Source organism: Oryctolagus cuniculus, chromosome 8 (genome assembly GCF_964237555.1).
Source record: "Oryctolagus cuniculus chromosome 8, mOryCun1.1, whole genome shotgun sequence".
In the NCBI taxonomy this organism is placed as follows: Eukaryota; Metazoa; Chordata; class Mammalia; order Lagomorpha; family Leporidae; genus Oryctolagus; species Oryctolagus cuniculus.
This window is the reverse complement of record NC_091439.1, coordinates 13,478,293-13,490,626: the sequence shown is the minus strand read 5'-3', so window position 1 is coordinate 13,490,626 and position 12,334 is coordinate 13,478,293. Positions and strand designations below refer to the sequence as shown.

Here is a 12,334-nt window from a genome sequence, read left to right as displayed (position 1 = left end):
GTGGTGCCGGCACACCGGGTTCTAGTCCCAGTCGGGGTGCTGGATTCTGTCCCAGTTGCCCCTCTTCCAGGCCAGCTCTCTGCTGTGGCCAGGGAGTGCAGTGGAGGATGGCCCAAGTGCTTGGGCCCTGCACCCCATGGGAGACCAGGAGAAGTACCTGGCTCCTGCCATCGGATCAGCGCAGTGCGCCAGCCGTGGCGGCCATTGGAGGGTGAACCAACGGCAAAGGAAGACCTTTCTCCCTGTCTCTCTCTCTCTCACTGTCCACTCTGCCTGTCAAAAAAAAAAAAAAAAAAAAGTGTTTCCAAGAACTTTTTTCTTACAATATAACCCTAAGTTATAAGTGTGATAAAATTTGTAGTTTTCTGCTCTTAAGGCATATAGAATGCTTAAACAAAAAGTATTTTCTTACTAAGTTATATTTAAAAATAAGGCAAAAGCATTAAATACTTGTGCGTAGTACTTATGACACTATGAAGAAATTCAGAGAAAGTATCTAATTTTCAGTGAGGCTCTGTTTATCTAAACCAGGGAGGATCACAAGGGGCAGTATGTTCATTCCCAGGTTCAGAGTCCATGCCATGGGACTTTGTTAGTTCCTACTTTTCATTTTATTTCGTGTAGTTAACTCTAAGCCTACCAGTGGTGGACTAGTGTGAGGGAATCCTCCAATGAGAGCAGAGATTTCTCTCTGTGAGGGCAGGATGGACACCCTACATTCAAGAAGCCCAAGCAGGCAGGAGAGGACTACAACTAGAACAAAGGCAAAGGTTCCAGCCCAGCTCGGCCACTTCCCAGCTGTGTGACACTGGGCAAGATTTTTTTTTTCCCCTGAGCCTCAGCTTCATCCTGGGGTTGCTGTGAGGATTAAACAAAATAACGCAGGTAGAACACTTAGCACAGTACTCGGCACTTGGCTTTTTAAGAAATGTTTATTTTGATCTATTTGAAAGGCAAAAGTGTCAGGGAGTGACAGACAGAGATCTTCTATCTGCTGGTTTACTCCCCAAATGCCTGAAACAGCCAAGGCTGGTGGGAGCTGGGACAAATCTAGCCTAGAACTCCATCCGGGTCCCCCAAGTGGGAGGCAAGAGCCCAAGTACTTGAACCATCTTCCTCTGCCTCCCAGGTGGGATTAGCAAGAAGCTGGATGGGAAGAGTAGCCAGGACTCCAATATGGAATGTTGTGGTCCCAAAGCAACAGCTTAACCCACTGGGCCAGAATGCCCATTCTAACTGTGGCTTTTAAAACAAAAAAATAGGGGCCAGCACCATGGTGCAGAGGGTTAAGCTACAGTCTGCAGTGCCGGCATCCCATACGGGTGCCAGTTCAAGTCCCAGCTGCTCTGCTTCTGATCCAGCTTCCTGATTATGCACCTGGGAAAGCAGTGTAGGGCAGTCCAAGCACTTGGGCCCCTGCCACCCATGAGGGAGACCTGGAAGAAGCTCCTGGCTCCTGGTTTTGGGCTGGCCCAGCCCAGGCTGTTGTGGCCATTTAGAGAGTGAACCAGCAGAAGGAAGACTGATATATCTCTCTCTTCCTCTCCCTCTCTTTCTCTCTGTAAATGACTTTCAAATAAATAAATAAACTTAAAAAAAAAAAAAGGCAAACAAAAAACACTAATTCTAGCTCTCTTGCTCCTGTACTTGAGTACCCAACCCTAAAAACGAACTTAGGGAACTGGTGCTGTGGCGTAGCAGGTAACACTGTCTTTTAAATAAATAAATATTAAAAAACTGGAATTTAGTACTTCCCCACATGCAGGCAATCATGTAAATATTTTTTCAGAGAACTGTATCAGTTTCTTTCCTGTTTGACTTTATCAATGTGTGAGGGTGAAAGAATTAAAGAGACACACAGCCTAATTATAAGTGACACTCTTCTAACAAACACAATGACCCCTTCTAAATTTAAAGCAAACAACAGAAGTCACTATGTTCCTACTACTTTTATTTCTTTTTATTGAAAACATTTTTCTTTTTTAATTTGAAAGACAGACATTATATGAGAGAGAGAAAGATAGAGATAGATAGATATATAAATCTATCTCCCATCCACTGGTTCCCTCCCCAAATACCCACAACAGCCAGTGCTGGGCCAGGCCAAAGCCAGGAACTGAGAACACAATCCGAGTCCCCTACGTGGGTGGCAGTGACCCAAGTCCTTGAGCTCCGGGCATCTGCTGCCTTGCAGGGTGCACATTAGCAGAAAGCTGGAACTGCGAGCAGGGCCAGGACTCAAAGCCAGGTGCTCTAATAAGGGATGTGGGGGTCTCAAGTGTTGCCACAACCACTCTGATGTATCAAACTTCCTCCCACTCCTCCCTCCTTTAAGCACTTCTGGAGTCATTTCACACAGTGTAAAAATTTCAATCCAGGTTTTTCTCTTTCCCATTACTAGAATAAATGTTTCTGAACATTTGTAAAGTTCATATATGTATAAATAAGGGTGTAGAAAAAACCTACCCATATATAAAATCTTACCTCCCAGAAGCAATTCAATTTTAACCAATTTAAATATATTTTCTTCTTATCTTTTATGCTAATATATTCAATTTTATATCTCCTTTGCTTATAATAATGTATGTTTTCCTCCCATGACATTTATTTTATAAATCCAGTTTTTTCATAGCTTCAGAACATTTTCCAGTAACAGCCATGTAAGTATTTCAGGATGTTCCCAATTTTTTCCTATTATATAGTACCTCTATGATCATCTTTCTGACTAAAACCTTGTCTCTCTTTTTATCCTTTTCTTAGGATGATATATAGTAATAATTTGTATTATCTTTTTAAAACATTTAATGCTGGGCCAGTGCTATGGTACAGTGGGTTAACGCCCTGGCCTGATGCACTGACATCCCATATGGGTGCTGGTTCCAGACCCAGCTGCTCCACTTCCAATCCAGTTCTCTGCTACGGCCTAGGAAAGCAGAAGATGGCCCAAGTCCATGGGTCCCTGCACCTGTGTGGGAGACCCAGAAGAAGTTCCTGGCTCCTGGCTTTGGATCAGTGCAGCTCCGGCCATTGCATCCATCTGGGGAGTGAACCAGTGGATAGAAGACCTCTCTCTCTCTTTCTCTCTCTCTCTCTCTCTCTCTGCCTCTCCTCTCTGTGTAATTCTGACTTTCAAATAAATTAAAAAAAAAAACACTTAATGCTTATAACCATTTGTTTAGAGTTCAGTTACATAACAATGAGAGAATCTTTGTTAACTGGATAGGGTAACTAGTGCTTTATTAGTCTTTCTTGTACATTTCCTTGACTGCTAATAAAGTTCAGTATTTTTTCAATATTAACCACTTATTGTATCTCTTTTATGAATTCTCCAATCATGTCTCTTTCCTCATTTTTCTATCAGGATGATATTATTTGAAAGGCACAGAGACACAGAGGAGATAGAAAGGGGGAGAGGCAGATGGGAAGGACAAAGGGAGGAGGTGAGGGAGAGAGGGGGGAGAGGCGGGGCGGGGGAGACATAGAGCTCCCATCCACTGGCTCACTCTCCAAATGCCTGCAAGGACTGAAGCTAGAACAGGGCCAGAGCCAGGAATTCAATCCGGGTCTTCCACACGAGCGGCCGCAAGGACACAGTCACCTGAGCCATCACAGCTGCCTCCCAGGGTCGCCGTGGGAAGAAGCTGGACTCAGAAATCTAACCCGGGTACCGTGATGTCAGCCGTAGCCATCTTTATAGCTACACCAAGCACTGGTTCCTTATTTAATTATGATTTTAATATTCCCCCCAGGGTCTAAACCTGGTAGTCACTACAGTTATGTATTCAAACAATGTACCTGAGAATTTGAGCCAGAATCTTCTTTTTTGGTCTTCTGTGGTACCTTTGTGCCTATATTAAAAACAAGTCAAAACATTAGATGAGATCATCACACAGTATTAGAGAAAAACTGTTGGGTGGGAGTGAAAAGTCTGGGATTTCACATCAGTGTCTTCATGGACTGGCTATGTTACCCTGCCCCTTTCTGGATTGTTTACTTAACTGTAAAGTAAAGAAGGATACATGTTAAACTGTATAATCCATTTCTGCTTAAAAGTCTTTGCAACTCCTTAAGTGAAGCTATGGCTAAATATCTGAAACACTCAAACAACAAGCATTTTGAGAGATGGCCACAAAAATGAATATCCCATACAAATAACTATTTCAAAAATAATTTTTCCAGCCTGTCTTAAAATGTGGTGATATAGATTATTATGCAGCTTCAGTATTACTGTATTATTTGGTTCATATGAATTAAGACATGATTATGTTCTTTGTACTCACTTAAAACATCTGCACTAGAGGTGGGAGAATCCTCAAGAAGTTCTACAAAGTTAAGGGGAAAAATCCCAGTTCTGTCTCCAAGTTCTCCTCTGGCCCACTCCTCATTCACGTACTCCTGAAGAATGATGACTTCTCCCTCTGAGAAACTTAGCTCATCCCTCTGGTCCCCAATATATTCAAACCGAGCAACACATCTCGAGCCTCTGAAAAAAGAACACATGGTTAAACTAGGGAGCATGACCTTCTAAAATGCTTTAAAACCTTCATTCAGTCTTCCAGCAAATATCTGTTCTGTGTTTACAATGCAACAAGGTATAGTAATTTTAAATTTTCCATGAAAAAGAGTAACTTACACTTCTAAATGATAGTATTTTTTTTTTTAAGATTTATTTATTTATTTGAAAGTTGGAGTTACAGAGAGAAAGAAGGAGAGGCAGAGGTAAAGAGAGTGAGAGAGGTCTTCCATCCACTGGTTCACTCCCCAATTGGCTGCAACGGCTGGAGCTGCGCTGATCAAAGCCAGGAGCCAGGTGCTTCTTCCAGGTCTCCCATGTGGGTGCAGGGGCCCAAGGGCTTGGGCCATCTTCTACTGCTTTCCCAGGCCATAGCAGAGAGCTGGATTGGAAGTGGAGCAGCCAGGTCTTGAATTGGTGCCCATATGGGATGCCGGCACTGGAGGTGGCGGCTTTCCCTTCCACACCACAGCACAGGCCCCAAAATGATAGTATTTTTCAAAAGATATATTTACTTATTTGACAGGCACAATGACAGCAAAGAGAAAGTGAGAGACTGACTTTCCATCTGCTCCTTCACTCCCCACATGCCAGAACAGCAGGGGCTGGGCTGAAGTCAGGAAGCAGGAACTCCATCTGAGTTTCCCACATGGGTGACAGGGACTCAGGTATTTAAGCCATCAATTGCTGCCTCCCAGGTGCATTAGCAGGAAGCAGAACTGGAAGCAGAGTCACAGAGACTCGACCAAGGCATTTGGATATGGGATGCAGGGGTCCCAGGCGGTGGCTTATCCAAGTGCTTATTTTTTAGATGTGAGCCTATTCACTCAGTAAGACTAACACTCAGGTCATACAGTACAAGAATCATTCCAGAATAGCAGGTGGGTGGTGAGTTTACACTGCCATGTCTGTCTTCTGATCATTTCTGTGTCACTTCAGAATCTCTGCTGTCTGCACGTGTTTATATCCTTGGGCCACAGCAATCCATGGCCTACTTTGAACCCTTCCAATCCTGAGTGCACTAAGGTCGGGAGGGCTAACCCTGAGAATCTGTTGACAACGCATCCACCTTTCTGCTCAAGAATCAAGGCAGAACGAAATGGGAATCAGGTGGGCGAGGCAGATGCTCTAATAGTTACTGAATCCACCAGTGAGTTGAACATATGAGTAGACTACAAAAAGTTCATAGAAAATGGAACCAAAAGATAACCCGAAATTCATGCATATTTTTTCATAATATGCATTTTCCAAGAAGTCTGTGAAGATCTCTCATATCTAACTGGATTTCTAAAATGATTTCTCTATATCCTTTAAAAAGGCCTCATTTCTGAGACTTGGAATAAACTCTAAATCATCTGCAGTTTCCACTGAAAATAAGATAAAAACAGAGATAAAACCTAATCTCTAGAAGGTATGATTTTATATCACACCTTTGATTTGAAGGATATGAAAGGAAGTTTCAATAGCAATAGGCTAAGGAGAAGCAATCACCTGGGAGGGAAAAGATTGGCCCTAGCTCCAAATTTTGATTTAAGTCAGGCCAATGGATCAATGGCTGTGCAAATCCACTTTAAATTCAAGCTGCAGACACATACATGCTGGTTAAAAACGAGACAAAAACTGAATCTGAAATAGAATCCAACTACTGCGACATGAGAGGTCTTCTTGTTTGTGATAACCTTTGCATTTATTTTCTAAAGCCCGCTGGGAGCAGCTCCTTATGTCTGACCTATTCGCAGACAGGTTTACAGTCTTCTGCAGGTAGTGACGTCTTTTAATTTGCTCATTTAACTAGAATAAAAGTGGCAGTGTGGCAGTGTTTTAAATCACAGAGGAGTTACAATGACGCACAAAAGGGTACATAAATTCATGTAAAGGTCTTCAGACACAAAAGACTTCTTTACCTTAACTCTTCCTTTTCTTCTAGTTGCTTTTAAGAATAAGACGATACAAAATATATGTAGCAGTTTTTGTAGGATTCATATTTTATAAGATTTAATTATTTTCTATGATAAAAATATTTTAATCTTTTGGGAAAAAAACTTAGTAAGATAAAAAGCAGGAGACTAAAATAAAATGCACTGGTATCAAACCCTCTCTGCTAAGTGGAGGCCAGGCTGCAGGAAGCATCAGGACAGATTCTGCTCTGCTGCTGTCAAGATATGCATTCTACTGATAAGGAGAGCTGCTTAGGTCAACTTCTACCAGCATGTGGTGTGGCTGCTTCATCAGAATTTTAATCCACTATCACTTCTTAAACTAGGAAAGCTTTCCTTGTAAGTTAAAAAAAAAAAAAAATCCTAAGCATCTGAATGATCAGACCATATGAAGTATTTAGATTTGGTAATTCTTCATGACATAAACACTTGTCTTCTTTGTATTCTGAACAAACAACCACAGATAAAACTTACTTAATACAGTGAGAGGGAGCTGAGTCTCCTTTCCCATTCCCTCCTTCTGGAATATCAATCTGGTGAGGACAAAAAGCACGGTAAGTTATATTTTTTAAATTTTAAGATAAATTTAAGGTTAAATAATTAGGAAATGCCCAATTGAAACCAACCAGTTAGCCAAGTGTTATTTAACTAATTAAATGGTACCACTGGTGCTAAACAGTAAGAAATCCTCGATTTGGAATTAAAAGAAAGTGCAACTTGTAAAGTAGCTTTCCTCAGAGTCAATCCTTCTCTGATACGCTGGAACAAGCACATTAATATCATCTACCTCTGACAGAGTTTTCACCAGCCTACGTCCTCAAAGCTGAAAACTCCAGCTGAGGACTTACGATAGAACCCAGGCATTGGGTGTTCACACGCCAGACACTGATCAGCATTACCACACCCACTCCAAATATTGGGAGAACTCTGCAGTACTTCTCTGACTTGAAGACAAAACATTTTACTCTAACTTGTGGGTTCTCTCCATATTCCTAAGATTGGAACACATTTTTCCCCTTCCTTGTGAATCTGTACTTAGTGAACATCTACTACAGGGCAGGCACTTTATATAACATCTCATTTACAAGGCTGAATTGCAGTGAACTATCTGGCCAGAAAGCATGCAGTCTGAAACTCTGCAAGGCTCTGAGGCTTAGATTAAACAAGTCAGTGCGCTTCTTGAGGAATTCTAAAAGTTCAATATTTAAAAAAATTTTTTTTGAAACTTGTGGTCTTAAAATGAGACTTACACTAATACTGTGGTAGATTCAGTGCGACTGATTTCAGGGCGGTAACTGCATGTTTTAAAGTACTCTATATTGGGCAGAAGAAAAATGCGGGAAAGTTCTTTTTTTAAAAAAAATTTATTTGTTTATTTGAGAGGTAGAGTCACAGACGGTGAGAGGCAGAGACAGAGAGAAAGGTCTTCCTTCCATTGATTCACTCCCCAGATGGCCGCAACGGCTGGAGCTGGACCCATCTGAAGCCAGGAGCCAGGAGCTTCTTCCGGGTCTAACATGTGGGTGCAGGGGCCCCAGCATTTGGGCCATCCTCTACTGCTACCCCAGGCCACAGCAGAGATCTGGGTTGGAAGAGGGGCAGCCGGGACTCGAACCAGCGCCCATATGGGATACCGGCACTACAGGCAGAGGATTAACCTACCGCACCATGGCGCTGGTCCCATAATTTTTTTTTAAAGATTTATTTATTTATTTGAAAGTCAGAGTTACACAGAGAGGAGGAGAGACAGAGAGAGAGAGCTTTCCCATCTGCTGGTTCACTCTGCAGTTGGCCACAACAGCTAGAGCTGTGCCGATCCGAAGCCAGGAGCCAGGAGCTTCCTCCGGGTCTCCAACATGGGTGCAGGGGCCCAAGGACTTGGGCTATCTTCTACTGCTTTCCCAGGCCATAGCAAAGAGCTGGATCGGAATTGGAGCAGCTGGGATTAGAACCAGTGCCCATATGGAATGCCAGCACTGCAGGCAGCAGCTTTATACGCTACGCCATAGTGCTGGCCCCTATTCTTAATATTAATTTACAGAATGTGGTTGAGTTTCTCCCAAGAATCAGAGCACATACACACAGGTCCAAATTTTGAGACCCACATTTCCTAATCCAAGAAACTTAAACTCTTGAATTTGAAAAAGATTTTTCTGTTACATTTATTTTCTAAATTTCTGATATAATGAAAAAATTGTGTTTATTCTTCCAAATAAGCTGTTAATGCTGAACTATTTCAGCTAGCTTTACTGATATTTCACAGCATCCATAAATTAAATCAGGGACTGAGTCATATCTTTCCTATTGACACAGATGTGTAAGGGGCAGTCTGATTTTATGTCTCACAGCAATCTGGGCTTAAGATGCAAAGCTTTACCACACTGGTATGCTTTCTCAAGTTAGGCTAGGAGGGTATAGAAAACTGATATTTTAATAAAATTTTTCCCTGTCAGATTTGAAATTATTAGGTAAAAATCCATTAATGAATCACTATTCTAGACAAGAAGTGAAAACAAAACTTCAGGGAACATGTCTCCAGGACAATCAAGTACTATTTAGTTCATGTTTACTACATGTCTCAGGTGCTTAGCAACCCTCCAAGAACAGCCAATTCATCGACTGGCCTGGCATGGTCTTTCACTGTAGAATTTCAGCAGCATCTAGGCACTAGGTTCTACCATGCCATAATGTAATAGTAATTAGCCACTACCGAGTTGAACAAATCTTTTAGTTTTCTAAATACTGAACGAATTAATGGAAGAAAGAGAATTACATCCCAAGAATCTAGGCTTCCGGTTGTTTTTTCCAACCTGTAAGTCACATAGAACCCATGAGTAGATGTCCAAATAATAAAAAGCATGAGCCACTTACAATTACTTTGACATAGTTGGCAGGAAACACACCCGTCTGGTTTCCACATTTCCCTCTGTACCAATCTGTATCTATCTTCTCCAAAAGATAAACAATTTCTCCAGCAGTGAGGCTCAGATCATCAACTTGCTCTGTAACACAAATGATGGTGTGAATGATGCCTTATCCTGGCTGCAGACTTGACCACACAAGCTCAGAGCAGCATTCAGCTCCACCCACTGCGGCAGCATGCTTTACTGATGCTGAGGAAAGATCACACTCATCAAATTTATTTAAACAAAAAAACAAAAAAAAACTAGTCTTGTTTTGTATATTGTTATGAGTTCCCTAAGACCAAATTAGACACATTTACCACACTAACAGAAAATGGTTAAAAATCAAACCAAACCAACCACTGCGCCAACCAATGATTCCTTCTGTGCCAACAGAAACTCTCTGCTGCTACACAGCGAACAATCAAAGGATTTTATAGATATAATATTCTTATAATTATTCTCAATCATGCTTAAAGACCATTTCAATTTGAAATATTAACAAGAGAGTGCTACAGCTCTTTAGCAACTAAATTTACCCAAAATAAAATCTGTATTTTATTATCACTGGTAAGTATTGTTGAGACAACTCTTAGGACAAAAGAACATTATAATTAACTTTATTATAATTATTAATTACTACTCACTATTTTGAGAGAGTTAAAGAGTCTGTAATTTGCTGATGTTCATCTGTAAGGGAAATTCTCTCTTTCTCTCGGGGAGTTTCAAAGGGAAGGGCACACAGCTAAGGTTTTGGAATGGTGGGGATAACTGACCCTTCCTGAGGGTGGAAGGATGGATGAGCCGACCTTGCCAGCACAGGACTCCACAGGCACAGAAAATGAAGAAGGATGTCCTTGCGAGGCTGACCCAGGAAGGAGGCCTCCCTCCTGGAGCCTAGGGCTCTGGCATGCTCTTTTTATGTCCTTACCTGCTGGGAAATCATGAAGCACCACAGCTTGAGGAGCACTAGTGTCAAGAGGCTTCTGAGCATGGCTTGGATCCTTGGGGGGAAAACAGAGCTGTGAATGAAGTGTGCAGGACAGATGGCGGGTGGATTTTCTTTCTTTCTTTTGCTAGAACCTCAACACAATTATGAGCATAAGATGCAAATCACACAAGTGAAACAAAATGAGGGAATTATCAAGTTGGAAGGACTGTGTCATTGCCATGGGAGGACAGAAATAACTCTCAATCAAAATATCCCCCACGGGGGCTGGTACTGTGGCTCAGTAGATTAACCTCCACCTGTGGCGCCACTCTAGTCCCAGCTGCTCCTCTGCCCATCCAGCTCTCTGCTATGGCCTGGGAAAGCAGTGGAAGATGGCCTAGATGCTTGGGCCCCTGCACCTGTGTGAGAGACCTGGAAGAAGCTCCTGGCTCCTGGCTCTGGATTGGCGTAGCTTCAGCCGTTGCCACTATTTAGGGGAGTGAATTGGCGGATGGAAGATATCTCTCGCTGCCCTCCCTCTCACTGTCAGTAACTCTTTCAAATAAATGAATAAAATCTTTTAAAAAAGGTCCTCCAGCATGTTTTTTTTTTTAAATCAAGAAAATAAAACAAAAGGGAATTGCTTAGCTTAATATATATTAATATTATACATACTGCATATCTGTAATACATATTGACATTATATATAATATATATATTTATAAAAACATAAAACACACAGCACCTATCCTAGCTTACAGCAGTGATTTTCACTCTTTCTCTTTCAAGGTAGTGTTTCTCTTAAATGTGCTAAGGACGCAACTTGAAGACTAGAGTCGTAAAAATTATGTCTTTGGAAAGTTCTGCAATTTATGCTCCTGCCTTTCGTAATGAAAGGGGCCAATGACTTCCCACAAAAGCACAATTCACAAAAAGTAAAATCCATTTCATTTGTTACTACGTAACTAAAAGCACTCTCTCTGCAGTGCTATCTCCCATGTCTGACCTACATTTTCTGTTTAACGTGAATGTTTATTCAACAATTTCTAGGTAAACTAGCATCGAGAATCTTATATTCGCTACTCATCTAGTGAACGCTAGAGGAGGGTAAGGTTGAAGAGTAACCTTTCCTTTTTAGATAGAACTCGTCATCACTGGAAAACCTGTGAACTAAATGAGCACATTTTTGTGCTGGCTGTCTCTTCACTGTCAGTGACTTGCAGTCCATTCAGGGGTATCCTGACACTTCTAAACCACTGCCCCTTCCCCAGTCACAATGCACTGATCAGACCGCCCTGTGAGTAACGGTCCGCTTTCCCCATCTCGACTCTGCAGCACCTTTGCTCCATCTTTTCTGACACTCGCCTGCTCTTTCAACCAAAATCCACCTGCAGAAGCAAATTATATTCTCTCAAGTTAGGTAAATTCAAATATTACATAAGTCAAAACAATAATGCACAGCTACAGTAGCTAACTAATAGCTTACCAATGCTTTTCTCTAAATAAATAAGCAACATGGGAATTTCAGGAATTATGATATATTTTAAGTCTGGGGTGGTTTTAAGAGTTATTATTTACATAATTATATGCATGTATGTGTGACGTTCATTTTTTTCCCAATTTATATCTGTGGAGAAAGCATTGACCAGGCAATAAATGTTGTTAGGCAAGGTGGCTATCCATTTGGAAAAAAAAAAACAAACTCAGAGACCTGCCTCAAAGCAAACACAAACATGCACCTCCAAATGGACCAAAGATCTAAATGTAACCAAGCCCGGGAGGAAGGAGATGCTAACTTGTGCCTCCCAATTAGCTTCCCTTCTCTGCCCTCAGTGTCTGAATATTCTTGGCAATGCTCCTTATCAAAGTGGCCGGGCAGCTGAAGCACAAGAGGAACGGGCTAGACAGGGTTTCCCACAAGGGGTCAGTACAGCTCAGACCATACTGGTAGGATGGGTGTGCATATGTAAATCTACTTCACAGATCTTTCTAGTAAGGCTATGACTGCTAACATAAGCGGTATGATAGTAATAAGGCTAGTCAATATTTA

At 41.6% G+C, this 12,334-nt stretch overlaps 1 protein-coding gene across 35 annotated transcripts in view; it reads right to left on the bottom strand.

The window, feature by feature from the left end:
- SH3D19 (SH3 domain containing 19) overlaps positions 1 to 12,334 on the bottom strand; it is a 200,959-nt gene that overhangs the window by 9,159 nt on the left and 179,466 nt on the right. For all 35 annotated transcript variants that reach the window (XM_051819352.2, XM_017347300.2, XM_070047423.1 and 32 more), the window contains 5 exons: positions 10,285 to 10,357; positions 9,322 to 9,452; positions 6,925 to 6,983; positions 4,281 to 4,483; positions 3,796 to 3,848 (listed from right to left, as the gene is read on the bottom strand). In XM_051819352.2, coding sequence (XP_051675312.1) covers positions 3,796 to 3,848; positions 4,281 to 4,483; positions 6,925 to 6,983; positions 9,322 to 9,452; positions 10,285 to 10,357 — 519 coding nt within the window. The remainder of the gene's footprint in view (positions 1 to 3,795; positions 3,849 to 4,280; positions 4,484 to 6,924; positions 6,984 to 9,321; positions 9,453 to 10,284; positions 10,358 to 12,334) is intronic.